Raw genomic sequence first — 26445 nt, forward strand, 5'->3', positions numbered from 1 at the left:
TTTCCGCCCCCCCCCCCCATCAACCCTCAGTTTATTCTCAGATTTTAAGAGTCTCTTAGGGTTTGGCTCCTTCCCTCTCTGTAACTTTTTCCCCCCTCCCCCTCCCCCCGGTCTTCTGTTAAGTTTCTCAGGATCCACATAAGCGTGAAAACATATGGTGTCTGTCTTTCTCTGTATGACTTATTTCACTTAGCATAACACCCTCCAGTTCCATCCACGTTGCTAGAAAAGGCCAGATTGCATTCTTTCTCATTGCTGAGTAGTATTCCATTGTATTTATAAACCACATCTTCTTTATCCATTCATCAATTGATGGACATTTAGGCTCTTTCCATAATTTGGCTATCGTTGAAAGCACTGCTATAAACATTGGGGTACAAGTGCCCCTGTGCATCAGCCCTCCTGTGTCCTTTGGGTAAATTCTTAGCAGTGCTGTTCCTGGGTCATAGGGTAGATCTAATTTTAATTTTTTGAGGAACCTCCACACGTCTTAGCCATTTTTTTAAAAGTGTTTATTTAATTTTGAGAGAGAGACAGAGTGTAAGCAGGGGAGGTGCAGAGAGAGAAGGAGACACAGAATCCGAAGCAGGCTCCAGGCTCCGAGCTGTCGGCACAGAGTCCGACGCGGGGCTCGAACTCATGGATCGTAAGATCATGACCTGAGCTGAAGTCGGACGCTCAACCGACTGAGCCGCCCAGGCGCCCCACGTCTTAGCCATTTTTAAGTACGGGGTTCAGTGGCGTTAACGGCACTCACATTATTGTACTCCTGCCATCACCACGCATCTCCAGAACCTGTCCCCATTAAACCACCAATTCCTGCCTCCCCCCCCCCCCGCCCCGCCGCCCCCCTGTCTGCTTTCTGCCTATGAATTGGGCACCTCTGGGGACCTCACTGGTCAGACACTATTTGTCTTTCTGCGTCTGGCTCTTTCCCTCAGCATAATGTCCCCCAGGTTCGTCCGCGTGTAGCAGGGCAAGATTTCCTTCTAAGCTGCGTGACGTTCGGCACGTGTGTCCCATTCCATGCTAGGCTTTGATGTCACAGACCCAGATCCATCCGGATGTGTCGTCAGAGCCACCATTTCTACCCCACCCTCCCAGCCCGACTGGTGGGACCCGGGAACAGGGGCCCACGGCTCTGTGTGGTTTTCCGGGTTAGGCGGACCAGATCTGCTCCCGCGCTGGGTGGGGGGGAGCCTGGGAGTGGTTGCGCCTGCTGTGACCCCGTCTCTACAGGGTGGGTTGCTAGAGCCGTAGGACGAGATACCTCTGTCCTCACAGCTGTAGGTAGGTCCGTCCTTGGCCGCTGGCTGCCAGTGAATCCGGGGGGGACCAGGAGGGGAACGCGCTGCCTGAAACACCCCGGTTCCGAATTTATTCACAATCTCCAGGGCCCGCCTCCGGAGGGCCACCTGCAGACTCTGGTGACCGAGGTGTTCTCTTTCGCCAGCCCGTGTTCGAATCTCTGCCCCTCCCTGAATGGCGCTCAGGGCTTCGGTCACACGTGCGCTTCGTCTGTGTGCTCTGCCACCCTGGGGGTCAACGTGAAGAATCACTTCTGCTGCCATGCCAGATCAGAGCCTTCCAGAAGCTCCCACAGCGCCTTGTCCTCCTAGGTTTTCTGTACACAGTGGATGGTTTTGCTAGAATACTGTTCTTGCACGAGAAGCCGAGTACAGGGCGTGCAGTAAACCTCACGGATGTGTGTGCTGTGCTCTTTCTTTCGTCCAGGGGAAATGGAGGCTCCGGACCCGAATGACCCTCTGGGAGAGCTGGATGGACAGGACGGCCCTATTCCAACCCTGAAAGGTAAAAGAGTGAGGAGTTCTTGGAAGCAGGGGTTCGGAAGCGTTCTCGGGGGCCCGCGTGCAGAGGCGTGGGGTGCCTTCTGTACCCGGGGCGTGGCTGCTGGGATGGGTGGCGGGTGCCCGTGGCCCGGCGCTGCCCCATTGGTGGGTGTGGCGATGTGACTGCCTCGGCAGCCGTGGGGGCATCGAGGGCTGGTCCGAGCCGGTCGGAAGGTGGCGGCTGGCAGGTGGCGGGCAGATGGTCGCCGGAGGGGGGGAAGGGGCCTTGTGGGGAGCCCCGTGGGGCTGAGCAGACCCTTAGGAGCTGCACTGTTGGCTGGGCCACCGTCACCTGCTGACGGGTGGCGGTCTCCTGGGGTCCTCCCTGAAACCCTCCGGAGCCAGTGGGCGTCCCGCCTGAGCGGGTGGCTCACGGAGGAGCGGGTGGTCTGTCTCGTGCCTCAGCCTCCCCCACAGGTCACCGTCTGGCTCGCTGCTCCCGCGGTGCACTCTGCAGGCATCTTGGGTTGGTAGCGTGAGTGGATGGGACACGTTTCTTCCGATACAGCCCGATTCCTCGGGGAGGTGGCCGCCCTCCCGCTCAGCCCTTTGTCACCCTGTCGCCTTGATCGCCGTCCCAGCCCAGCTGCTGTAAGGAAGCACCACGTGCGGGCGGCGTCATCCTCAGGAATGCACTCACTCCCCAGCGTCCTGGCGGCTGGGGGGCGAGGGTGAGAGCGCCAGCAGGTCAGTTTGGGTGAGGCCTCTCTTCCTGGCTTGCGGATGGCACCCTCTCTCTGGCCTCACGTGGCGGAGAGAGCACTCCGGCTCCTCTTCCCTTAGGGCACCGACCCCCTCGTGGGGACCCCTCGAGACCTCATCTAACCTAACCCCTCCCGAAGGCCCACCTTCAAACGCCATCGCGCTGGGCACCGGCTTCGACGTGTGCGTTTCGGGGGAGACGCAATTCAGTGCCCGACGATTGCCTGTTAAAGCGACCACTCTGGGCGCCCGGGTGGCTCAGTCTGCTGAGCGTCTGGCTTTCGGTTTTTGGCTCAGGTCATGATCTCCAGGTGGGTGGGATTGAGCTCCGCGTCGAGCTCTGTGCTGACGGCACACAGCCTGCTTGGGGTTCCCTCTCTCTCTCTCTCTCTCTGCCCCTCCCCTGCTCACACGGGCTCTCTCTCTCCCATAAAATAAAATGAGAAAACTTAAAAAAAAAATGGGAATGCTAAAAAAAAAAAATCCGCTCTACTTCTGCCTGATTTCTTCCTAATTATTCAAAGACCAGGAATCCATAATCATTTCTTAGCCCGCTGTAGGTTGAGGGTCCCGCGTCCCCTCAGGAAGGTTGCCCCTCCGTGTGTCCGCAGCTGGGTCTCCTGGGCATTGAGCAGCTAGGACCCAAGTCTGCTGGCCTCAGTCGAAGGGCCGGCTTGTCCCTGCAGGTCCCGAGAGATTTCCCGGGGTCCTACGGGGGTGCTGAGCTCCCTCCGCGTCCCAGAACTCTCACCAGTGTGTGCTGTTTGCTTAGAGGCCAGTCATTTCAGTCAAGGGCGTGTGGAGCCGTGATTGCCCTTGGTGGGGCCTGGTGTGTGGACCTCGATGGGACCTCACAGGGACACAGGCTGCTTGCAGGGGTCAGACCTCCATCAGGATAGGGATGTGTCCCCAGGGGGCAAGGCCTGTGCTCTGGATGTTGGGCCTGGTGAAACATTTCTCAGAAGGCTGACTTAGCCTGCAGTCTGGATGGTCCACACACATTCCCTGACCGTCTCTTTATGCCCCTGCTGTGTGAGGCCCAGGTACATGCTGGTGACCCAAACAGCACGACACCATCCCGTGTGGTCTCTGTTTCATGACGTTTCCCCGTACTGGGGAGTCAGAATCCTGAATGCTCAACAGAGTAGCTGGAAGGAAGAGACAGGGCTGTGTTGATCTGGAAGGAAGGGAAGGGCGTCTTGGCATAGGACGAGATGTTACACTGAGATCTGAAGAGCTGACAAAGACGGGGGAGTCCTGAGGCATGGCAGTGTCTGTGCAAAGGCCCTGAGGCAGCTGAGAGAAAGGGTTGGGTAGCTGAGGTCAGAAGGGTCAGGGGACTAAACCAACATGACCTAGTTCCAAGGCCATCAAGCCATGCGTGGGTCTTCAAATTTAAATCAATTAAAATTAAGTAAAATCAAGAGTCCAGTTCCTTAGTTCTCAGAGCTACATTTTAAGTGGTCAGTGGCCATATGGCCACCACGGTGGACAGCACAGATCTAGAACATTCCATCACCACGGAAAGTCATATTGGGCAGCCCTGGGTAGAACATATACAGCTTTTTAGGTGGCGGGAGAATGTTCTGATTTATTCTGAGCGCCGTCTTCCACTGTGCAAGGTTCTGGCCTGGGACACGGTGTCGCCTGATGGCTGTGCAAAGATTGCCTTGGTAGTCTGGAGGGTGATGGGGGGGAAATGGGAGGGGCGGTGGGAGGGAGGTGAGGGGCAGATAAGAGAGAGGTGAGGTGGTGGTGGGCGGGAGGTGGGGCTGGCCGAGTCGAACTCTAACCTGCACTCCCCTCGTAGACTCCAGACTCCCCAGGGGGCAACGTGTTTACAGCAGACCTGTCCCCCGGTGCAGGGTGCGGGGTCTCCAGGGACCAGAAAGGCCTGTCACAGCTGCAAGATGAAAGGTCCTTCGGGCCCGCCTGGATGCAAGACGCATTTGCTGACCAAGGCTCGGAAGCGACCGTAGGCTGAACGTTCACAGAAACTTTTATTTGCATCCAGCCACAAGCTCCAAACATGGATAAGTCAGATCCTGTGCCTTGGGTGGGATTCCAGGCCCTCCTTCTTGGTCTGGGAGCAATTTCTCAAGCCCACAGCCGCATGCTTTGTAAGGCCCTCTGCTTGGTTGGCATTCGACTGCGTCCTGACTGCTTTTGTTAACCCACGTGTGATTGTGTGAAAACGGAGCGTGCTTTCGTGTCTGCAGTGCCGAGGCTTCTGGAAGCTTGCCTTGGCTTCTCCAGGGCACAGAAACACCAGCTGCAGATGCTCACTGGCAAAGCGGGCGTGTGTGCACACGCGTGGGCCTGTGTGTGCACGCCGTGCCTGGGCCGCGGGAAAGAAGCAGGGGACCACGGCGAGCTGGGCCTCTCTCCCCGTGGGGGCCGCCTGGGTGCCGCCAGCTGCTCAGAGCAGCCGTGTGAGCCTGCTGTGGCTGGAGGACACCCCGGGATCGGATGCGGCTCCAGCATCCCGCTGTGGCCGGCGCACCCCCAGCGGGACAGGAGGGCTCAGCGCACGGCACTCACCCAGGAAGCAGTGGCAGGAGGCCTGTGCTGTTTGTTATTCTTCCCGGGTGTGACCATCCGCGTGTGCCTCAGTCTCAGGCGTCCAGACCTCAGCAGCCCCTTGGGGACAGGATCCTAGCGAATGGCCCCAGCCAGTCATTGCAGCCCAATTCTCTGGTTCTGTAGTACGATTTTCTTTCTTCCTGGGTGACGGCTCTTGCACAAGAGGGGACTCACTCTACCCTTCCTTTCTGCTCCCCCGGCCTCCTCGTCACGCGCTCGTGATGGAAGGAATTGGCCTGGCCATTCCACACTTGTTGTTCCGTGTGCTTTTTTTGCTGAACTCCAGGGGGTGTCACTATTTGGCCATATGTGGATTAATCATACAAAAAAAAGTATTGGTAGCTGAATGGACTCTATGAGCTCTTTCTTTTAATCCGGTTAGCATTTATGACGCCCCAGCATCTATAAAATCACCAGCAGGGGGAAATGGCTGGCAGGCCAGTCCTCCGGTGAGAGAACCGCTTCGTCTCTTCCGAGCAAACTGGGACCTGGGAATTAGGCACACGCGTAGACAGCATTTGTGTTCAGATGTACTCTGCCATCTGCCAGCAGTTGGTTTTTAACAGATACATAGTTGGTGGTGGGTATCGACAGAGAAAGACCCCCAAGCGAAAAGCCTACGTAGGAGAGAAAACACAGAAGACGTGATTTACGCCAGGAAAGTTCGCCTGAAGTTTTCGCATGCCAAACGACCGTCAGGGTTCGGACGGAAGCCGGCCTAGGACTCCTGGGTTACGGTGCTGGGCTAACCCAGGAGTGGATATATACCAGGAGCTTAGATTCCTTGCCGCGTTCGACGCACTACTTCTTACTGGTGAGGTCACTAGCATTTTTGTCATTGTCACTGTTATTGTCGTGACATTTACAAGAGCATACGTTTGCCCCAGAAACCCTTTGGTCTTGTGCTCCAAGGCTGTATTTGAAGTGGAGAGGCAACACGTCTGGGGTTTTGTCAAATCAGTACTTTGGAATGTGTGTGGGAAGCGGATAATTTCTGAGGGCCCAGGAGGAGAATTCCAAGCTCTCCCCGCTTGAGGATACGTTGCAGTTGTAGGTGGTCTCAAGGGCATCCTAAGTCACAGGGCAGGAGTCCAGGCTGCCCCCTGCTATTTGCAGGTGCCGCGCTCCGGTGCAGACCCGAAGTCTCCCGGGACAGAGGGGACAGAACAATCAGCAGAGCTCGTAGATCACAGTGTTGGCCTGGCCCTGAGCCCTGTTGTCTCTGTCTCCTGAGCTTTGGGCTCCTGAGTCCTGTAGGGCATGTGGATTGATTAGTGTATGCGTTGGGTACGTTTCTGGAACTTCTGGGGTGTGTGTGTGTGTGTGTGTGTTCGTGCCCCTGACCCTTTGTGGGTCTGTGGGTGTCGCCCGGTGCAGGTGTAGGCTTGTGGGGCCAGCTCCTTCCTTCCTCAGTCCCTCTACCCTTCTGCAGTAGCTTCCGAGGGCTGTCCTACCAAAGGACCACAGGCTAGGTGTCTCAGATGACAGAAACCGGCTCCCAGTTCTGGAGTCAGATGTCCCAAATCAGGGTGTCTGCGGGGGCGGGGGGTGGGGTGGGGTTGTTCCTTTGGGGTCTCTGAAGGAGAGAGTGTCCCGGGCTTCTCTCCCAGCCGCTGGTGGCGCCCGGCAGCCCGCGGACTTCCTAGGCTTGTGGCCGCGTCTCTCCCGTCCCTGCCTCTTGTCGTGTGGTCTTCTCTGCGCATCCATGTCCACATGTCCCTCTTCTGATAAGGACAAGAGCCATTGGACTAGGGCCCACCCATGTGATCCCCTCTTAACCTGATTGCATCAGCAGTGACCCTATTTCCAAATAAGGGCACGGTCACAGGTTCCAACCCGTGTCGTTGGGGCCACCGTTCACCCTCCTCCAAACGCGCAGAAACGCTCATGTACTTTTCTGCATTTCTCAGGCCCTTCGGGTTCCTTTGCTCCTGTTTCCCGTGTTCTCTGACTCCCACCTTTGCCCATCTTACCACCCCCATCCTGTCCCTGTGGCTCCTCTGCTCAGCCATCTTCCCCCCCCACACCCCAACCTGCAGCTGGCTCTGTGCAGACTGCTAGACAGCTCAGCGGGAGCGTCTGAGAGGAGTGACCCCTCGCCCCTGCCTCCGGCTGATTTATGGAGCTGTAAATACTTCCCCTGAGAAGAGTGGCTTTATGTCCTCCGTGTGCTCCTCAGGGTCCCCTCCTCACCTGCCCTGCCAGGCAGCTTGTCTGTTGTATTTCCCACCAGTCAAAGCCCTGTGACCTTGTGACCCCTGGTGCGTAAGGCTTTCCTTATCTCCTTCCCAGACCAGTCAGCGTGGCCTGGTAAACAGGCCGCTTCTCAAACACCTAAGTAATTTGACCGAGTGGGAAAACGTGGGGACGGTCAGTTGGGAGAAAAAGACCATCCATCACTGATCCGACTGTGAGACGGGAGTGCTGGCCCATAGTAACGGGCTCTCCTGTTACCTCTGCCCTTGGCGTGTCGGTCCTGCTTGGACTCGGGTCCGGTGTCCGGAGTTAGGGGTGAGCAGAGAGCTGGCCCCGGGAACAGGGGCGCGGAATCCATTAGCATCGTTGTTAAAGTTCCCCCGCCGTGCAGAGGGGAAACCCTCTTGGATAATTAGAAGGGAAGACTTCTGTTCTGCCTCTAACACTGTGGGGTGCTGACTGATCCAAGTTAGCCAGATTCTCAGTCGCCGGGGTCTGGCCCCTCCTGGCCTGTTCTGTCATGTCCGGAGTGGTTTGGAATGGTCCTAAAAGGAAGCCTTGTGACCTGGAGGAAAGCTGAGCAAAGATTAGTACAAACCCCGTATTTTGCACAAAAGGGAAGTGAAGCCAGGATTTTAAATGGGAGCCTGTGAACTAACCCCAGGGGCCAACACAACACTGTGCTTCCTCTTCAGAGAACTTTCTTTCTGGCTTGGATCTTGGCCTCCAGAGCATTAATGATGGTTACGATGGTGGGCCAAACTAACTTGCCCCCCCCCCCCCCGCTTAAATTATATACAAGTGCTCAATAAAAATTAGTAGAAGATGTAATTGCTTACGTGCACTTGCGAAGAGAGATGGAGACATGACCAGGAGCCAGGAATAGGGAGGAAGCTGAGTTGTGGCTGCCCTGGGCTGCCAGGGCACGAGCCACTTGAGGTGGTCCTACTCTGTTTGCAGCCTCGGAGAATGTCCCCATGGTTTAGTTTATCTGAGACAAAGAGTGGTGTTTTGCAGGTGTCATGCACTTACGATGCGGGCTCCCCAACATGTGTCCCCATGTGGCTATGGACACATCCGTGGGCTCCAGAGTAGAAGGAACACCAGTAAGGCGTGCACAAGTTGGCAAATGCTGGAGACAGGCAGAAGGCTTCTGCAGGTGCCTCAAATCCTCCAAGCACTGAGGCTGGAGGAGTATCCCCAGACGCAAATGCGACACTGGAGAGAATAGCCAAGAGAGGGAAAATGCTGATTGCGATCACGTGAATAAATTCCTTAGCTTTACTGACATCACTTGGAATTGGAGATATTACATTTCCTTCAATCAGGAGAAATAAGAGGTTGAGACAGAAATCGAATTTGGCTTCAGGAAAGTGAAAGAATTTACATTTCTTGTGCCCTATGTAAGGCCTCTGAACGGTCATCAAGGCTCAGCCACAGCAGGAACCTTGGGTTTCAGCGTCAAACCAGGAAGGAACCTGTGGGGTCCAGGGAACTGAGTGACCATGGTAGGTAAGCGATTGGCAGCAGGCGAGGAGACCTAGGGGCTACAGTCCTCGCCTCAGCCCTGGCCCGAGGGGGCGAACATGGAAGGCGCTACCATGAAAAACAAGACATGGACCCACCCCCCAGGAAACCCGGTTTACATGCTGGGAATGTTGTTGGGGGGGAATCCCAGGCCCAAGAGTTAACGTGAAGACTTGGCATTGACTGTTGCAGGAACCTAGTCCCCAAGGGGTTCCCACAGAAAACCCACCCTATAGTGGAAAATTACAAGGCACACTCGGAGAGGCTTGGGATGAGTGGTGAGCTAGTAAACAAGGAAGCCAGAAGGATTAAAAATAAAGGAAGAAAAGGCAGTGGTGGATTTGAAAACCAAAGAGGCTGTCTAGAAATAAAAAATTGTAGTCGGAGAAATGAGAAACTTAATGGGCAGATCAAGGAGCAAGAGGGTGCCCAGCTGGAGATTAAAAGGAGCTAGGGAATATCAAAGCAGCGGAGCACACGGAGAAACTACATATGGGAGGAAATTCGGCATCTATGCAGAAGCAGATTTCAGAGGAGGAATAAAGGGAAATGGAGGAACGATATTTCATGAGGTATTGGTGGAGAATTTTACAGAATTGGTGGAATCGGGAATGGTACTGAGGCCCATTAAGTCTATATACAGATAAATCCACAGCTAGAGATACGTGGGACTGGCAAAGATAGAGGGGAAACATGAAAAGCAGCCTAAGAGGGGAAACATCAGATTACCCACAAATGAACAAGAACCAGCCTGATTTCTGCAGTAAACTCAGAAGCCAGAAAATGGCAGTGTAAGTGCCAGGCCAGAATTCCATACCCAGCTAAACTATTACTCAAGTGTGAAAGTCGTGGGTAACTCTTAGACCAAGACCGAGGGTGTTTACAACCTCAGTCCTTTACCCAAAGACCAAGTACGATTCAGGATGAGCTCAGCTGAGCCCAGAGGAAGGGTGAAGTACAAGCCACATAAGCAAGGAAAAGCACTTGGTTAACAGGTCAGCAAGTCTAAATAAACTCTGAGAGTAAAAATCATAAATAATAACGACCGCTGGGGCTTAGATATCCAGTATGACTGAACACCGGGAAGCAGTAACTCAAAACTGATGGGTGGGCATGTGGTTGCATCTCTGAGCATTTCATGGCACTTGTATTTGGTCGCATTTGGAGGAAACTTTGCCAAATTAGGTCTGCCTGTAAAAAATAGGTAGGTTAGCTGCCGACTACATGTTTTAGACAAGTAAAGGGGAAAAAGAAAAATTTTAAAAATCAATCAAGTAGAAAACAGGAAAGGCAGATTAAAATGAAAATGAAATGAGAAATAAAATACAGAATGGAAACATTCAAAATAAAACTTGCCAGTTAAAAACCTCCTGGTTCATGCGTAAAGATTCATCAATTGACATGTTAAATTATATGCTGTTTACAGGATTCGTTTCTAAAGTATACTCATAACAATGGCTTTAAAAATTAAAAATACAGTGCAAGACTATGTTAATCAAGAGTACCCTACATCAGGGGTGCCTGGGTGGCTCAGTCGGTTGAGCGTCCGACTCCGGCTCAGGTCATGATCTCACGGTTGGTGAGTTTGAGCCCCGCGTCGGGCTCTGTGCTGACAGTGCGGAGCCTGGAGCCTGCTTCGGGTTCTGTGTCTCCCTCCTCGGCTTGCACTCTGTCTCTCTCTTCCTCAAAATAAATAATTAAAATTAAAAAAAAAAAAAAAGAGTACCCTACCTCAAAATCAGACAAAATGGGCTTTTAGACAAAAGCATTAGACAGTATATGAAGACTAGCTGATGCCATAAACCTGAAGTTTATTGCACCCAGTAACATAGTTTCCAATATGTAAACACACCTTCACAGAGTTACTAATAGCCATGTGACAAATACAGAGTCCATGAACACACGTGTCATCGAAAGTAATAGATGAGCCTATTAACACTTTGAAAAACTTAACAAGTTTAATCTAATGCACATATGTAAATCCCTGCACTGAGCGGTTAGAGAAAACACATTCTTACTGGTAAAATGTGGAACGCTACTCTGGGTATTGAGTCCGTGCTAGGCCATAAAGCAAATATCGGTGGTGTCGAAGAATCATCATCACGTAGACCGGGTTCTATGACAACAGTGTGGTAGGCACACTTTCAATAACTTGGAGCTAAAAGAAAATATTATAATGTAAGTTGGAAGATATGTGGGTCTGGCCGACCAACCGTATGGAGATTAAATAACTTATTAGATGGCTGAAGAAGAAGTGGAAGGGAATCTGCACACTGAATGCTTATATTAGAGATGGAAAAAGAAAGGGGCGTCTGGGTGGCTCAGTCGGTTGAGCGTCCGACTTCAGCTCAGGTCACGATCTCGCGGTCCGTGAGTTCGAGCCCCACGTCGGGCTCTGGGCTGATGGCTCAGAGCCTGGAGCCTGCTTCCGATTCTGTGTCTCCCTCTCTGTCTGACCCTCCCCCGTTCATGCTTTGTCTCTCTCTGTGTCAAAAATAAATAAATTTTAAAAAATGGAAAAAGAAAATGTATGAATGGCAGTAGTTAGAGCAACAGTGTAAAGGTTTGAACAGACAGCTGCGGAAGGAGAGGCCAGGGGCCAGTAACCTTTCCAAGAGACTCCAGCTCATGGTACATTCTTACTTTTTTTTTTTTGAATGTGTATTTATGTTTGAGAGAAAAGGCAAACATATGCTATTCAAGGAGGAGCAGACAGATGGGGGGAGACAGAGGATCCAAAATGGGCTCTGCACTGACTGCAGAGAGCCCAGCTAGGGCTCAAACTCCTGGGCCGTGATATCATGACCTGAGCCAAAGCCAGTTGCTTAACTGACAGAGCCACCCAGGAGCCCCATCTCAGGACACATTCTTTAGATGGAGAGTGAAACAGCCCTATTTCAGATTCATCAGGTTGGCAAACGTTTTTTGGCCCCTAAACACAAATGTTGACATAGTTGAAGGGGAAACAATTCGATTGACGTTGATGGTGAACCACGCGGGTGGTTTCGGGAACCCTTGAGACTTACATAAATGAGAGATTTCAAAGCCCCGTGACATGCACTCTTGCATGCGGGTGGACACTTTCAAGGAATTCTTGTATGTGTGCACGATGAGACGTGTGTACAGGTGGTGATTAAGCCCTAACAAAAATGTGGGAACAATTTACTGCCCTGCATTTGAGAAAAGGATAAAGAAACTATGGTTGGTTTGTACAGTGAAATATTACACAGTCATTAAAATAAATGAGCATCAACAAAAATAAATCCCAAGCTGACTTTGAACGGGGAAAAAAACCTAACAGTGATCTTTCAGGGAACATTTCTAAAAATATAAAACAGTAGAAATGTGCATTGGCCTGGTGCATAACCAGTTTTCAAGAAACAGGGAAATGTGGGTTTTAGATGCATTCTAGAATGTGTAATTTTTTTTAACAGTGTTCTAAATCAGCTATGGCAAAACGTTAGCATAAATGTTAATGTTGTGTACACGGGTATCTATTATATTAATGTTTGTGGTTTTGTGTGTTTGTACCATTTCAGTATTTAAAATTGTTAAATTAAAACGAACTAATATTGGGGGGTGCCTGGGTGGCTCAGTCAGTTAAGCATCTGACTCTTGGTTTCAGCTTAGGTCACGATCTCATGGGTTCATGAGTTCGAGCCCCAAGTTGAGTCCCGTGATGACAGCATGGAGCTTGCTTGGGATTCTCTCTCTCTCCCTCTCTCTCTACCCCTCCCTCGGGTGTGCTCTCTCTCTTTCGCTCTCCCTCAAAATAATAAGGTTTAAAAAATTATTTTAAAAAATAATATTGAGCAAAACAACTAGGCAAAAGGAGATGTGAGTGGTATGAATTTTGAAAGCAAAAAGGCCACACTATTGCTATTTGAAGAAGAAGAGATTTGCACGGAAAAGATTTGCACGGACAGTCGACTCAGAAACTGTTAGAACTAGTAAGATAGTTCAGTAAAGGGGCAAGATAAAAGCAAAATATACACAATGGACAGAAGAGAAAGATGCCCCTGGAACCTGTGACGTGTCGTTACTTTTCACGGTGCAGGGATTTGCAGATGGGATTAAGTTAAGGATTTTGAGATGGGAAATGATCCTGGATCATCCAGGTGATTACACTCGCAGAGGTCCTTATAAAGGCAGGCCGGCCGGTGACAGTTACTAGTTGGAGATGTGGTGATGGGGGCAGAGGTGGGGCTAAACGCAAGGGAAGTGCCACGAGCCAGGGCAGGTGTCGCCTCCAGACGCTGCAAAAGCAAGGACAGAGACTCCCAGAGACTGCAGAAGGAACAAAGCCCTGTCACTACCTCGATGTTAGGACTTCTGACTTCCAGAACTGTGAAACAATAAATTGGCGCTGGTTTACCCCACTAAGTCTGTGCTAACTTGTTACAGCAGCAGTGGGAAGTCGATGTAGAAATCTAAGAGTTGTCCTCCACGCCTTCTTAAACCACTAAGCCTCCTTTAAACTACTTAGATAGAAATGAAAACAATTCACACACCAGTGACAAGATACCTAAAAAACTACCTAAAAGATACCACCAGTGACAGGATACCTAAAAAACTACGTAAAAATACACGTGAAGGTCTGTAGGAAGAAAATGACAAAGAGATGTCCTAAATGAGTGAGAAGGCCCGAGACTGAGACATAGAGCATGCTTTCTCCCTGTTGTCTAGAGGGCGGCTTTATACAAATCATCTCTAAACGTAGAGCTTTTCTCCATCAACACCCCAGGCTTGAAATCAAACTTACCGGGATGATTCTAAATTGAATCTGGACAAGAAGTAGCCATGAAGTTGAGAAACATGCCCCCAAAAAGTCACATTTTGTTATTCTTGATGTCAAAACTCATTAACTTATTTCAGTTACCGTAATTTAACCATTATGTGACTCTGCCATAGCATCAGGCCAAGATCGGTGCTGTGGGGAGCAAGGTTAGAAATGAATAGAGGCTGTTTTAGATGGGGCGGCCAGGGGAACACCGTCTGTGGACATGACCTTTTGGCAGAGACTTGACCCTGGCGAAACAGCAGAGATCTGAGGACAGGGTGTTCTGGTTGACTGCAAGATGAGGGACCAGCTGGGTGTGTTTCCGGAAGAGTAAGGGACCCCCCCCCCACTTCCAGTGGAGGAAGAGTATGGGAAGGTTAGAGAAAATTCCAGAAGCATTGATACCATGGATATCAGCTGTTCACCGTGACGTCTTAATTTCTTCCCAAAGGCTGTTTTAGGCACTCACCTAGGGAGGGTACTATGAGTTTAGTAAGTTACCATGGTATCTACCTATGGTTTTGGTCTCTCTAAGCTTCTGGTAGAGGTAGATATAAGACCCATGTCAAGGCAAGGGTGCCGTCCATGGAGATTCTGCCCTGTCCATTCCCAGCTAAATGAGGCTTTCGTATGCCTTTGTATCCAGAACCTCCAGGGTTTGGTGCTGGACATACAGACACGTTCTTTCCAGTCCTGATGCTCTCCTCCAACAATGCTTCATCTTGGGCTTGTCTCTGGTCTGCGCTGACTTTGTTCTTGGGTGGGTTTGGTTCATCCCAAGAGAAACCGTAGCTTTTCTTTGTCCTCTGCCTTTTTAAGCAGGTGTCCCAGGTCCTGACTACACACTTAGAGCTTTTGACGAATGCCATTGTCCAGACCCTCCCTGGGTCCTGGTTCCCGTGGGTCTTCTTGTAAGCTCCCAGGTGGTTCCAGTGTGAAGACAGAGCTGAGCTGCCTGGTTTAGATGGTCGAGGGTCAAGAAGAATTGGTTGAGAGCTCCACATGTGGGCTGGATCACTGCACCGGATTCTCCTTTGCTGTCTGCAAACTGAGGAGGGTGTGGCTTCAGGGGTGAGTGTTCATCTGTTGCCAGTGAAGGAGATCTGGAAAAATTGGACACCTCGGGCCCGGAAGAAATCGGTGGTGGCCTCACCCCAGGATTCCAGCAAATCTGAGGGTGGTTGCCGGCACCTGGGGAAGGATGCTTTCGACAGAGTGGCCCCTCCCCCACACCTGACACTTCCATCAACCCCACCGTACCCCCCACTTTTACCTGGTTTGTCCGACCTGGTCTCACCTTCCCCGTCCCTCCTCAGGAGCATTTGCTGACCCAGGACCACACTTGTGGTGTCGTGCGACCATCAGCACACTTCCGTTCCAAACATTTTTAGCACCCCACGGGGGGACCCCATACCCGTTAAGAGTCACTCTGTAAGTTCCCCATCCCCAGCCTCTGGCAACCATTTGTCTGCTTTCTGCTTCTATAGGTTCACCCGATCTGGATATCTCATAGAAACAGACAGAGCCAAGAGCGCTTGAGTGGTTAAGTCAATGGCGTAAGGTGTTTGCTTCCAGCACATACGCGTCTCTTCAGGCCACGTTAGCTATTACGGCTGAAGCATCTAAAAAGGAAAAACCGGCACCATCTCTGAATTAAGCCTTGTTCTGACTCCGGTAGATGGTTTCACGGCACCTTGCCGGGTGGGGTGGGGTAACACCCTGCTCTCCGTGTCCTTGCACGGGGCAGGAGAGGCAGGAGTTCATGTTCCCTACTCTGACTTCTCAGAAAGGAGCCTTCTTGGGGAACACCGAAAGACTAATTGTCAATCAACAGTGCAGGAGAAGCTGTCGGCGGGCAGGGTGAAGAATTAATTCCGTGTTTCCGTACCTATTTGACGGAAAAAAAAAGATAGTCTGGAGAAGCAGATACTGGGTCTGTTTGTGGTAATTGTGCAGCAATTACCAGCTGGCTTCTCCTCAAGTCTCCTCGGTGGTTCAAAAGGAACGATCCCCTTGACCTTCCTCTCTGATGTCTTCCCCCACTTCCCCCTCCCTTTCTAGATGAATGTATCCGTGTTGAAGAAGATCCTCCTGTACCTTTCAGGAGACGCAGCCCCGGCTGGCGGAGCTGTCCCAGGTGGATGTGTGCGAACGTCCTAAAAGTGGAGGGAGGCCTTGGGAGAAGTACCATCAACCTGGTCCCCTAGAGGGAGGAGATGAGAGCCAGTCGTGACCATCATGTCCCGGCCCCCAGATCCCCAGGGGCCTGCTCCTTGTAGATGTTTTTGCTGATCAGCCCAGAGACGCTGATGCTCCTGTTCTACCCGAATACAGACCCGTTGCCCGTGCCTGCTGGGAAGCTACGGTTTGTCACCGTCACCGGGCTTTGGAGAAACTGTCATCAGTTTCTCCCATCAGGGGAGATGGGAGTTCAGCTCACACCCAAAAGAGAGCATTGTGATTTTAATGTGTCATTTGCTATCCCCCATTCCGGCTTGATGACCACTTTACATGCCCTCCTGGTGCATTCATGTTACGCAAACCTTGACGAAGCATTTGAATATCAAGCAACTTGGAAGTTTCCTTCGTATGAACCCCCCCCCCCCCCATTAAGCTGGGCTCTGGCCAGAACACCGTGACGTGGTGTCTTTATCCTAATCAGGGCGGTCCCAGATTGTGTCGAAGTGGCCGCTGCAGACTGTCAGATCGCATCGGGTTTAGTGTCCAAAGACTCAGGGTCTAAGGTGGGAGCCGCGGGAACCAGGGTTCCCCCAGCCCAGCTTGTGCAGTTGCATTTATGAAGTGTGTACGTCCAGAATGCCACCCTGCTTGGTTCGGCCTGTCTTTTCGGGGGGTTGTTCCACATTCCAGCTTTGTGTCCCTCCACGACAATTCTCACCTGCAGCTTACTTGAGTGCACTGAGGAAAGGGTTGGCTAGGAGAGAATCAAGGAGAAGCTAAGGATGTGGTTAATGATGATTACTGCTAATTAGTGACACCTTTACAAACAGCTATGCATCCACTCTCCCTTGTGAAGTAAGAGCATCCCTTCGTCTTAAAACCCACAGCGTCCCCACCCCCTGCTGCCCCCTGCCACACAACATCTAGGGGCCACCCTCCATGCTGTGAAATGTACCCCAAGGGCCCACTAGAAATCCTGTCATTTGCCATCCAATTAAGGCAGTCCTAACAGATTTGTGCCGTCTTTCGATCTTTCAAACTCACTGCTTAAAAAAAAGCGTAGGAACCCAAAGATTCAGAACATGAATGTATTCTGTGGTCATTTTCAGAGTGCTCAGTTATATTCCTTTGGTCTGAAGCGAGTTCATCTCATGATTGACCGTCTTGTCTGTCGAGCCTTAGTTTTGTTTTTTTTTTTTTTTACGTGTTGTGGAATTTAGCAGTGCACGTCCATCTCGAGTAATCTCTCAGTTCCTGACCCACACCAGGCAGGTACTCGCGCGTGCACACACACACACACACACACACACCCCTCTCCCCTGCCAACTGTTTCACTTCCTCTTGTTCACCAGCTGAGAATCCCGTCCCTGGATGGGTTGAACCCAACTGTCCAGCCCTGCTCCTGCCCGGAGTGCCGTGGGACAGAGCCTTCGGCAGCACTCGGCCTAGGCATCTTTGTTCTGTCCCGGCCAGGGATTAGCTCATTTTTCAGTGTGTGTCTGTTTTGTCTGTTTTGGATTTTTTCCTCATCGAAGCTTTAAGGTGCTGTGGCCGGAAGGGGGGATGGCCTTTCCGAGTGCGAATTACATCACGAGTCCCTGAGGTTGGATTAAGATCTAGCGTTTGCAGAGAGAAACACGGCTGATCTTCATTTACGGGTTCCGTATTTTCGAGTTCACCCACTGCCTAACGTGTACATGTAACCCCAAATCAGTACTCCTGGTGCACTGGGGGCATTTAGGCGTGCCCAGAGCCGTGAACATTTAGAGTTGCCCAATGCACACGTTCCTAGCTGAGGCCCAAGAAGGCGACACCCGTCTAATTGTCCCAGCTTATACTGTAAACAAGGGTACTTTTTGGGGTCTATATAGTCTTTTTTTTCCCTGCACATTTGTGCTTTGTTTTGGTGATTTCGCAGCTTAGTTTTTTTAAACGCTTATTCATTTTAAGAGAGAGAGAGAGAGAGAGAGTGCAAGTAGGGGAGGGGCAGAGATGGAGGGAGCCACAGAATCCGAAGCAGGCTCCAGGCTCTGAGCTGTCAGCACAGGGCCCGACGTGCGGCTCGAACCCATGAACTGTGAGATCATGACCTGAGCCGAAACAGGACGCTCAACTGACTGAGCCACCCAGGCGCCCTGGTGATTTTGCAGTTCAAAATCCCCCCGGGGACAGTGCTGAGGGGCGGCCTAGCGTTCCTAAACACCAGAAGGCTGTGATGTGCCTTGTGGTAGGAAACCACATGTTAGATAAGCTTCTTTCAGGCATGAGTTAACAGCAGCGTCAGCCGTGGGCTCGATGTCAGTGAATCAACAGTACGTGTTAATAAGGCATTTTTAAGCGGAAATACACAGAAAATGAGGTTATGCCGCGATTGATGAAAATACTGTGACCAGAGGCCCGAAGGAACCTGACGCTGTATTTCCCTGGGAGCGGTGGTTCAGTGTTTGCTGATGCATGTCTCTCAGAACATTCTAGAATGTAATCCCCACCAGTGACAGGAACGGACTGTATTTATGAGAGAAAATGGAAGGCTTCCTCGCAGGCAGCCCTTTCTTCCAGCCCTCTCTCAGCTTTGCTGTTTTGTGACCGCTCTCTCCCCTGCAGGCTACTTTCTGAATTTTCTGGAGCCGGTGAACAACATCACCATAGTGCAGGGCCAGACGGCCATCCTGCACTGCAAGGTGGCCGGAAACCCGCCCCCCACCGTGCGGTGGCTGAAGAACGATGCCCCGGTCGTGCAGGAGCCGAGGCGCGTCATCATCCGCAAGACGGAGTACGGTTCTCGGCTGCGCATCCAAGATCTGGACACGACAGACACGGGCTACTACCAGTGTGTGGCCACCAACGGGGTGAAGACCATTACCGCCACCGGCGTCCTGTTCGTGCGGCTCGGTGAGTTGGGGTGGCCCAGGCGTGTTGTTATCAGCCAGCAGCGCTCGCAGCCACGGAACAGGAGATTACTTTGCAGCCTGAAACCGAACACGCACGAGCCAGCAGAGAGGAAATCCGTAAAACCATTTCCCCGGGGCCTTTCCCATTGTGCACGAGGTCCCGGCTTAACCTGTTAGCCATTTACTAGTCATAAAGGAAAACAGACACAGATGGAATGGTCTGTAAACCTGGAGTGCAGAAAATACCCCCAGACACAAAGGTGAGCTTCGAGGCGTAGGGGGAAGGCCGTGCGCCGGGTGGGGGAGGCCGGCCTCGTGCACCGAGACGGGGACACGGACACCCGCAGAAGCCCGGGCCTGGCTGAGAGGCAGAACCCAGAGCGGAGCGCATTGATGGTTCCACACACTTGTGCCCGTCAGAGGTGGCGGGGAAATCACACGACCGGAGGGGACTCTTCCTCTCTCATCCCAGTTGTGAGATGGTCCCCACGGTGCCCCAGCCCTGTCACACAGGCTCCAGACCATCTGGGCCCCTGTTAGTAACCAGATCTTGTGAGTCAAGGTTGGATGAGCTGAGAGAGAGAGAGGGAAGACAGCGAAAACCCCAAAAATCCCTCTAGACGTTTCTGCACACACAGAGAGCGTCTCTTCCATATTTTGTGGTTTTTTCACCGTCCCTGCCGTATAATCTTGGGCAGCAGCAAAGCCCGGGGCCCGAGGACGGCTCACCACAAATGAGTGCATTGGGCTGTGGCTGCCTTTACCATTGGCTGGTTTGGAAAAAAGTTTTATTCCAAATTATAAAGCATTAATAGCCTATCTTTTTTTTTTTTTCCTTTTTAGGTCCAACACACAGCCCAAATCATAACTTTCAGTAAGTATCTGTTTTCCTCGAACCATTTTCTCATTCCCTGAGGGTTTCCGTTATGTAAGAATCCGGGTTTTTCAATCCAACAAGCACATGTCTTTGCCGAATTTGCTGGACGCTGGCTGGACTTCACACAAGATGGCGACGTGCTGGCCTCGGGCCGGAACACTTCTGTTTTCCGTGGCTCAGGGTGAGGGAGGAATGTCTCAGAGCAACGGTTGCTCGTTCCTTTCCGTGACCGTGACCCTACAAGGCTGGAGGGCGTGTGTGGGAGTAGAGACCAGGTTGCTGGGGCCACCCAGGACCCGGGCGTCCCGAGCACATTGGGAAACGGGGAGGCCGTTCCCACGGAAATCCCAGCACCGCCCCCGACCGCGTCACCGGCTGTGGTGTTTGATGCGTGTGGCCATCGTCCGGGGCACAGCTGTGAGTCTTTGGAGAAAATGTCTGTGATTTCAAAGTGGACTTATTTTTTTATACTTGTAAACTTTATATAAACATTCTATAATGCAAACAGACACTATTGGGAAATAAGATACAAAATATAATTTATATGTAATCATAATGTAATTCTTAAACATGTAAATATCAACTATAGTCCCATTTTATATAAAAATTTCAGCAATATTTTTGCATTTATTTTTTTCTCATTTTTAATTAAGGATCCATTTTTTCAACGTTTTTTTTTTTATTTTTTTATTTTTATTTATTTTTGGGACAGAGAGAAACAGAGCATGAACGGGGGAGGGGCAGAGAGAGAGGGAGACACAGCATCGGAAACCGGCTCCAGGCTCCGAGCCATCAGCCCAGAGCCTGACGCGGGGCTCGAACTCACAGACCGCGAGATCGTGACCTGGCTGAAGTCGGACGCTTAACCAACTGCGCCACCCAGGCGCCCCAATTAAGGATCCATTTTAATTAAGGATGCGTTTAATGAAGGATCAACCATTCAGGCCATTCTGGTCCAGTGAAAGTTTCCCCGGCCCACCCCCAGCCTGGCCCCCAGGATCATCTCTCCCACTGGGTGGGTGCCAGATAAGGCCTCTCTGAGCATTTAGCACACGCGTGTATCTGGAGAGTGGTTTCCTCTGGCTGCCGTGCACTTTTTTACATAAAGGATATTACAGTGGACATGTTTGATGCCCAGGACGTCAGTATATTTTAAACTTCCCGGGTTGTCCTTCTCCCTCTCTCTGTCCCGGGAGAAGCGTGTGATATTCCCACAGTGATGAGCAGCATTTCCCTTGACCCACATCCACCGCGGCCTCCCTGTGTGTGTCCCGAGGCTGGCTGGTGTTTCTCTGGGGGACATTCTGAAGCGTAGACACGCAGGGGCACAGGATCACCTTTGATCGGTGATCTTGCCGAGTAGGTGTGTGCGGGTTCCTTCCCTGCCACGAAGGGAGGACCCGTTTCTCCCTAACTTCCAAGGTGATTCCCATAAATCTCTTCGTTGTTGCTACTCTGAAGGAGAAAGACTGGTATCGACTACTTTATTCTCCCTGCCACCAGTGACGTTTGCTCGCTGTTTCTGGACACTCATGTTTCCACTCTGTCACCTGTCTCCTTGTCTTTGGCCACTGCCCTCACATTGTTCCTTCGTGATTTTTAGTTGATCACATAGAAATTAAAATTTTTCTGTCACTTGTCAGTAGTCACCAGTAATTTTAAGGTGTTTGTATCAGGTCTTAAAGAACACCCCACTTTCCTTGAAGAATTCCGATGGTGTTTTTGATTGGAATTACAATGAACTGTAGGATAAAGTTGGTGGAAATTAACATCTACATTGAACTGTTGTGTCAAGGACCATTTTCTTCATGCTTTGAGATGCTCTTTTCTTCCCTGACATTTTATTAGGAAAAATTTCAAGCATATGGAAAAGCAGAAAGGATCTGACGATGAACATGGGATCCATATACCCACCAACCAGACCCTGCCGTTTACATACACTTCACTGTGCTAACCTTATCACCCGTCTCTCCATCATCAATCCAACTTATTTGTTTAATGTGTTTCATGATCAGTTATAGGTATTTGTGTATCTGTACGTAAATATTGCAGCGGGGAAATCATTGACAAGAGTTCAGTGACTGTGTCCTAGTCTTGTTTCTTCTTTTGGAGTTAAAACTTACGGGGCGCCTGCGTGGCTCAGGCGGTTAAGTGTCCGACTTCAGCTCTCGGTTTGTGAGTTCGAGCCCCGTGTCAGGCTCTGTGCTGATGGCTCAGAACCTGGAACCTGCTTCAGATTCTGTGTTTCCCCTCTCTCTCCCTCTCTGACCCTTCCCCACTCACACTCTGTCTCTGTCTGTCTCTCTCTTGAGAATAAATAGACATTAAAAAAAAAAAAAACTTACATACAATGAAACACGCAGATCTCAAGTATCCCATTAATAAGGTCCAGCGAATGCCAAAAAATCTCTGCGGTGCAAACCCCATGTCCAGGCACAGAACATTCCTATCACTCTAGAAAGTTCCATCATGCAGCTTCTTAGGAAACTCACTTCCTCCTCGGGCAACCACTGTTCTGTTTTGTTTTGTTTTGTTTTGTTCTTTTTTCTACCATGGACTTGTTTTATGTGTTCTAGACCTTCATAGAAATGAAATCCTACAGCACATAGCCACTTACGGCTGGCTTCTTTCACTTAGCATAACATTTTTGAGATTTATTTGTGCTGTGCCTGTATCGATAGACCACTGCGCTTTTTTGCTGAAGAATGTTCCACAGTATAACCATACCGGTTGGTTACCCACTCTTCTGTTGATGGATGCCTACGTAGTTTGCATCTTTTGACTATTTGGAGAAAGGTCCTAAGGACATTCTCATCCACGTTTTGGTGGACATACATTTTAATTTGTGTTAGGTGAATACCTGGGAGGAGTGTGGCTCACAGGGTATTTGTGTGCTGAGTTTTGTAAGAAATACCAGACTTCTCCTTACAAGAAGAGAAAGACACATCAGAACTCTCTCTCTCTGCCGTGTGAGGACACAATGACAAGGCGGCCATCTGCAAGCCAGGGGCTGAAGAGGCCAGCACTTTGATACTGAACTTGTCAGCCTCCGGAACTACGAGAAGTCAGGTTACCCCATCTGGGCCATTTGTCACAGCAGCCTAAGCTGACACATACATCCGCCTTATTCCCGGACCGTGTCTTTTAGATCTCCTGGCCATTGTCTTTTTATTCTTCCATCCGGATTTTTGTCAGTTTGTGTTTTATTAGAGTTGCATAGAAACCCAGTTTTTGCTGTTACTTTTTCAGACACAGAGGTGACTGTGTAGTTTCTGTCCTTTGAACATACTATGTTGCATAGTAGAACTCCTTGAGTTGGGGAGCTTTACAGTTCGAGCCTGAAATCCCTCGGTCGGGGGGAGTTATTCTTTCAGGAGGCTGCTGAATTGATCTGCTGCGTTGTGGTGGCAGATGACCTTCTGTAATCGGGCACCTGGTGGTCGGGGGTACCCATGCTTGACCATGATCACGGGTCTCTAGACTAACTTCCACCTCCTTGTGGCATCTCTGAAGTTAACCAAAACCAGGACAGAAAGACGGGGAAATCAGTGGGCTTAAGCCAGATGTGTCCACACGTTCTCCATTTTCGTCCCTGGAGTGTCACCCGCTCTTCCCACCTGTGACTCCTCTCTTGGGCCATTTCCCGAGGCTCTTTCCTTGTTGGACAAGCGGGGTGCTGGGGCCTCCAAATGGGGAGCTGAGCGGTGAGTAATAGCGGAGCCTTGGCCGATCCCCGAGTGCCGCGGGTCAGCGTTGGGACGTGCTGCTGTCCGGAAACACGAGCAGGGACGGCCGCAGTGACTCCCATCCAAGGTCACGCCCCCAGCTGCTGCCCGCACGCACCCACACACCCAGCCTCTGGCGGTTCGCCAGACAGCGGTTCATGTGTGTCGGGGGAGGTAGAGGGATTTACTACCGTTAAAACATTGCTCTTCCTTTCATCTTTTTGGAGGGAGGGTGTGGAGGGTGTGTATATGGGGAACAAAGCCTTTCAGAACAGGCTGTTAGCCCACAGACGCAGGTTCAAAGACAGGGTTATTATAGCTTACTCAGGTAGCAGCCTGGGGAACGTGAGGGGATTAATGCAACACTTGCGTGTCTCACGTTTCATATGTGGGTTTCATTTTTATCTGCTCTCTTAAAAAGTGGCTCGTGTTCATGACTACAGACCCGTACGCACACCACGGGGTAGCCCAGTGGCATGGCTGCACGGTGGCCGGGTGGCCCCCGAAACCTGCACTTGAGAGCGTCCGTGTTTCCTGCGTTGCTGTCCCGGGCCGAGTTCATGGGCCACAAAGTGTGTGCACGCATAATGGGCTTCAACAAACACTGCTTAACGGAAGATGTGTTGTTGTTCTGGACAAATAGAATTTACGTTCGTTATTGGCCCCTGGGAAACCGTCTTCCTTGGGGCTGCGTCCTGAGCCCCTTTATTTTCTTACTTCGCAAACCGCAGGTGACTCTGAGGCTTCGGCTACTCACCACCCAAATGCTCGTGGCCCTGGAATCCCCACTCCCAGGCCCCCAACCTCAGCCATGGGCATCTCCAGGCGGGTGACTCAGAGGCACCCCACGGTTGGCGTGTCTAAACAGAACTCGGCTGTCTGCTCCCTCCAACTGCTTCCACTGGTATTTTTAGGGAACTGTCATAACCGAGTTCAAACTTTATCCTAATTACGGGAAAATAGCACTATGAAAAAAAACACAAAACCTGAGACTGCCAAGCCAGTGATTAAAAATGACTTCAGGAGAAACCAAGCTGCCTTAACCGTTGGTAAGGAAACTAGCTCAGGCAGAAGGCTGACGCAGAGCATTTGATGTTAAAGCCATTAAACCACCGACCTAATCAAACTGAGTTGTTGGGAGGAGAGAAGCCAGCCTGATTTGTTTTTTTTTTTTTTTTTCTCCGTGACTTCTCATTAACGACAGGTTCCATTTCTTGGAAAACGTAACTCCCAGAATCCCACAGAGCGAAACTTGAATAAAAGATAGAAAGGTAGTTCATTTTAAGAGTGGACGATGTGGGTAACAAGTGACTGAAGAGATCATCGTGGGTAAAGTAGTTAGAGAACACGCACACTCTCCTTCATTCAGACCAGGCAGGCGACACAGGCGAAGACGTTTGCGCTTTAGCGGCAACGAGAGTATTAGCACTGGACGTGTAGTAACACATTTAATGCTCCCACTTAGCCTTTTGTTTTCACTTAAGCGCATGCATTAGCTGGTATGCCCTATGATGCGTGGATGAATGCTTTTTACACACCGACCTCCAAAGTCCTCCAAGGAAATACCAACCTTCCAAGGTTTGCCCGGGAGGGGCCAGCCCCGTGAACACAGTAGAGGAGAATTACACTTAACTTCTCGGTAAACCGGTTAACGCCGGAGCCGCCGTTTCTCCGCCTCTGGACGCCGCGTGTGATCCTGGCCTTAGAGAGGGCCATGGCAGTAGTGAGTATTTCTAAGAGGTGCTGCAGACTTGAGTTTGTATGACATGAATTTGGGTGTCGGGCGTGTTCGTTTGGATCACGTGGACGCTTTTGCCACATCTAATACGACGTCAGTATAATTGGAGGCTAGGAGCATTTCGTCTTGGATTCAGAAATATAAAACACAGTGTTTCATTTTTAAGGAAATCATTCATTCTTTTAACAGATTTATATTGAGGGCCCAGGATGTGCCAGGCCTTACTCAGGGTGTTGGGGATACGACAATGAAGGAAACAGACAAACACTAAAAATTCCTGCCATGGGGTGCTTACATCCTCTGGGGAGACCCTTGGGTCTGGCTTCTTTCATGGAATGTAATATCCGAATGATTGTTCCTGTGGTTTATTCCTGTTTATTGGTGATAAGTATTCTGTTTTATGAAGATACTACAATACGTTTATTCACCTGTTGATGGAAGTTTGGGTTCCACTTCGGGGCAGTTACAGTTAAGGCTGCTATGAACGTTCGTGTTCGAGTATTTTTGTGAGCATGTTTTCATCTCTCTAGAATGCATCCTGGCCGTGCGATTACTGGGTCAGATGATAATGTGTACCTAAGTCATAAGGAATCTCCAGACTCTTCCCCAGAGTGGTCTTTCCATTTTCACACTGCCACCAGCAGTGTGTGAACGTTCCAATTATTCCACATCCACGCCAAAGTGTGGCCTCGTACGATTTTAGCCATTCATCATCTTGTGTTGTGATGATTCACGGTGGTTTCATTTACATTTTCCCATCACCAAAAGTGGGCCGTCTTTTCAGGCCACACTTTTGTGAAGTGTCTGTTAGGCTTTTGTCCAGTTTTACTGTGGTATCTTCCTATTTAGGTATAGGAGTTCTTTATATATTCTGTATATGATTCCTTTGTCAAATACGTAAAATGTCTTCTCCCAGTCTGTGGTTTGCTTTTTTATTTTTGTAGTGCTGTCTTTTGATGAACAGGAAGATTTAATTCTGGTAAGTCTGTCATTTTTTTTTTTTCTTTTATGTGTCATATCTGAGAAATCTTTGCCTTTCCTTGTCTCAATACTATAAAGACATTCTCCGGTGTTTTCTTCTATAAATGCAATAGTTTTAGCTTTTATGGTTAGGTCTGGGATCTATCTCAAAAGCAGTTTTTGTGTACAGTAAGAGTTATGGGTTCAGGTTTATTTTTTCCGTACCGATATCCAGTTCTTCCAGTATTGTTTTTTAAACGATTGTATGGTCCTCCTCAAATGCCTTAGTGCCTTTATTGAAAATCAGTTGACCACAGGTGAGCGTCTATTTTGAGATTCTGTATCGCGTCCTATTGCCCTGTCCTTATATCCCAACGTGACATTGTCTCGACAGTTACAATGCGGTAAATCATACAATCAGATGGTGTAAATGCG

At 50.4% G+C, this 26445-nt stretch overlaps 1 protein-coding gene across 2 annotated transcripts in view; it reads left to right on the plus strand.

Annotated features, from left to right (window-relative positions):
* Positions 1 to 26445, plus strand: part of ROR2 (receptor tyrosine kinase like orphan receptor 2) — a 189003-nt gene that overhangs the window by 141379 nt on the left and 21179 nt on the right. For both annotated transcript variants that reach the window (XR_005782882.1, XM_040449514.1), the window contains exons 2-4: positions 1735 to 1812; positions 18424 to 18711; positions 19554 to 19584. Coding sequence is in view for 1 of the 2 variants with exons in the window: in XM_040449514.1 (XP_040305448.1) it covers positions 1735 to 1812; positions 18424 to 18711; positions 19554 to 19584 (397 nt within the window). In the remaining variant the exon portion in view is untranslated. The remainder of the gene's footprint in view (positions 1 to 1734; positions 1813 to 18423; positions 18712 to 19553; positions 19585 to 26445) is intronic.

Source organism: Herpailurus yagouaroundi, unplaced genomic scaffold (genome assembly GCF_014898765.1).
Source record: "Herpailurus yagouaroundi ecotype Mexico unplaced genomic scaffold, PumYag 199, whole genome shotgun sequence".
In the NCBI taxonomy this organism is placed as follows: domain Eukaryota; kingdom Metazoa; phylum Chordata; class Mammalia; order Carnivora; family Felidae; genus Herpailurus; species Herpailurus yagouaroundi.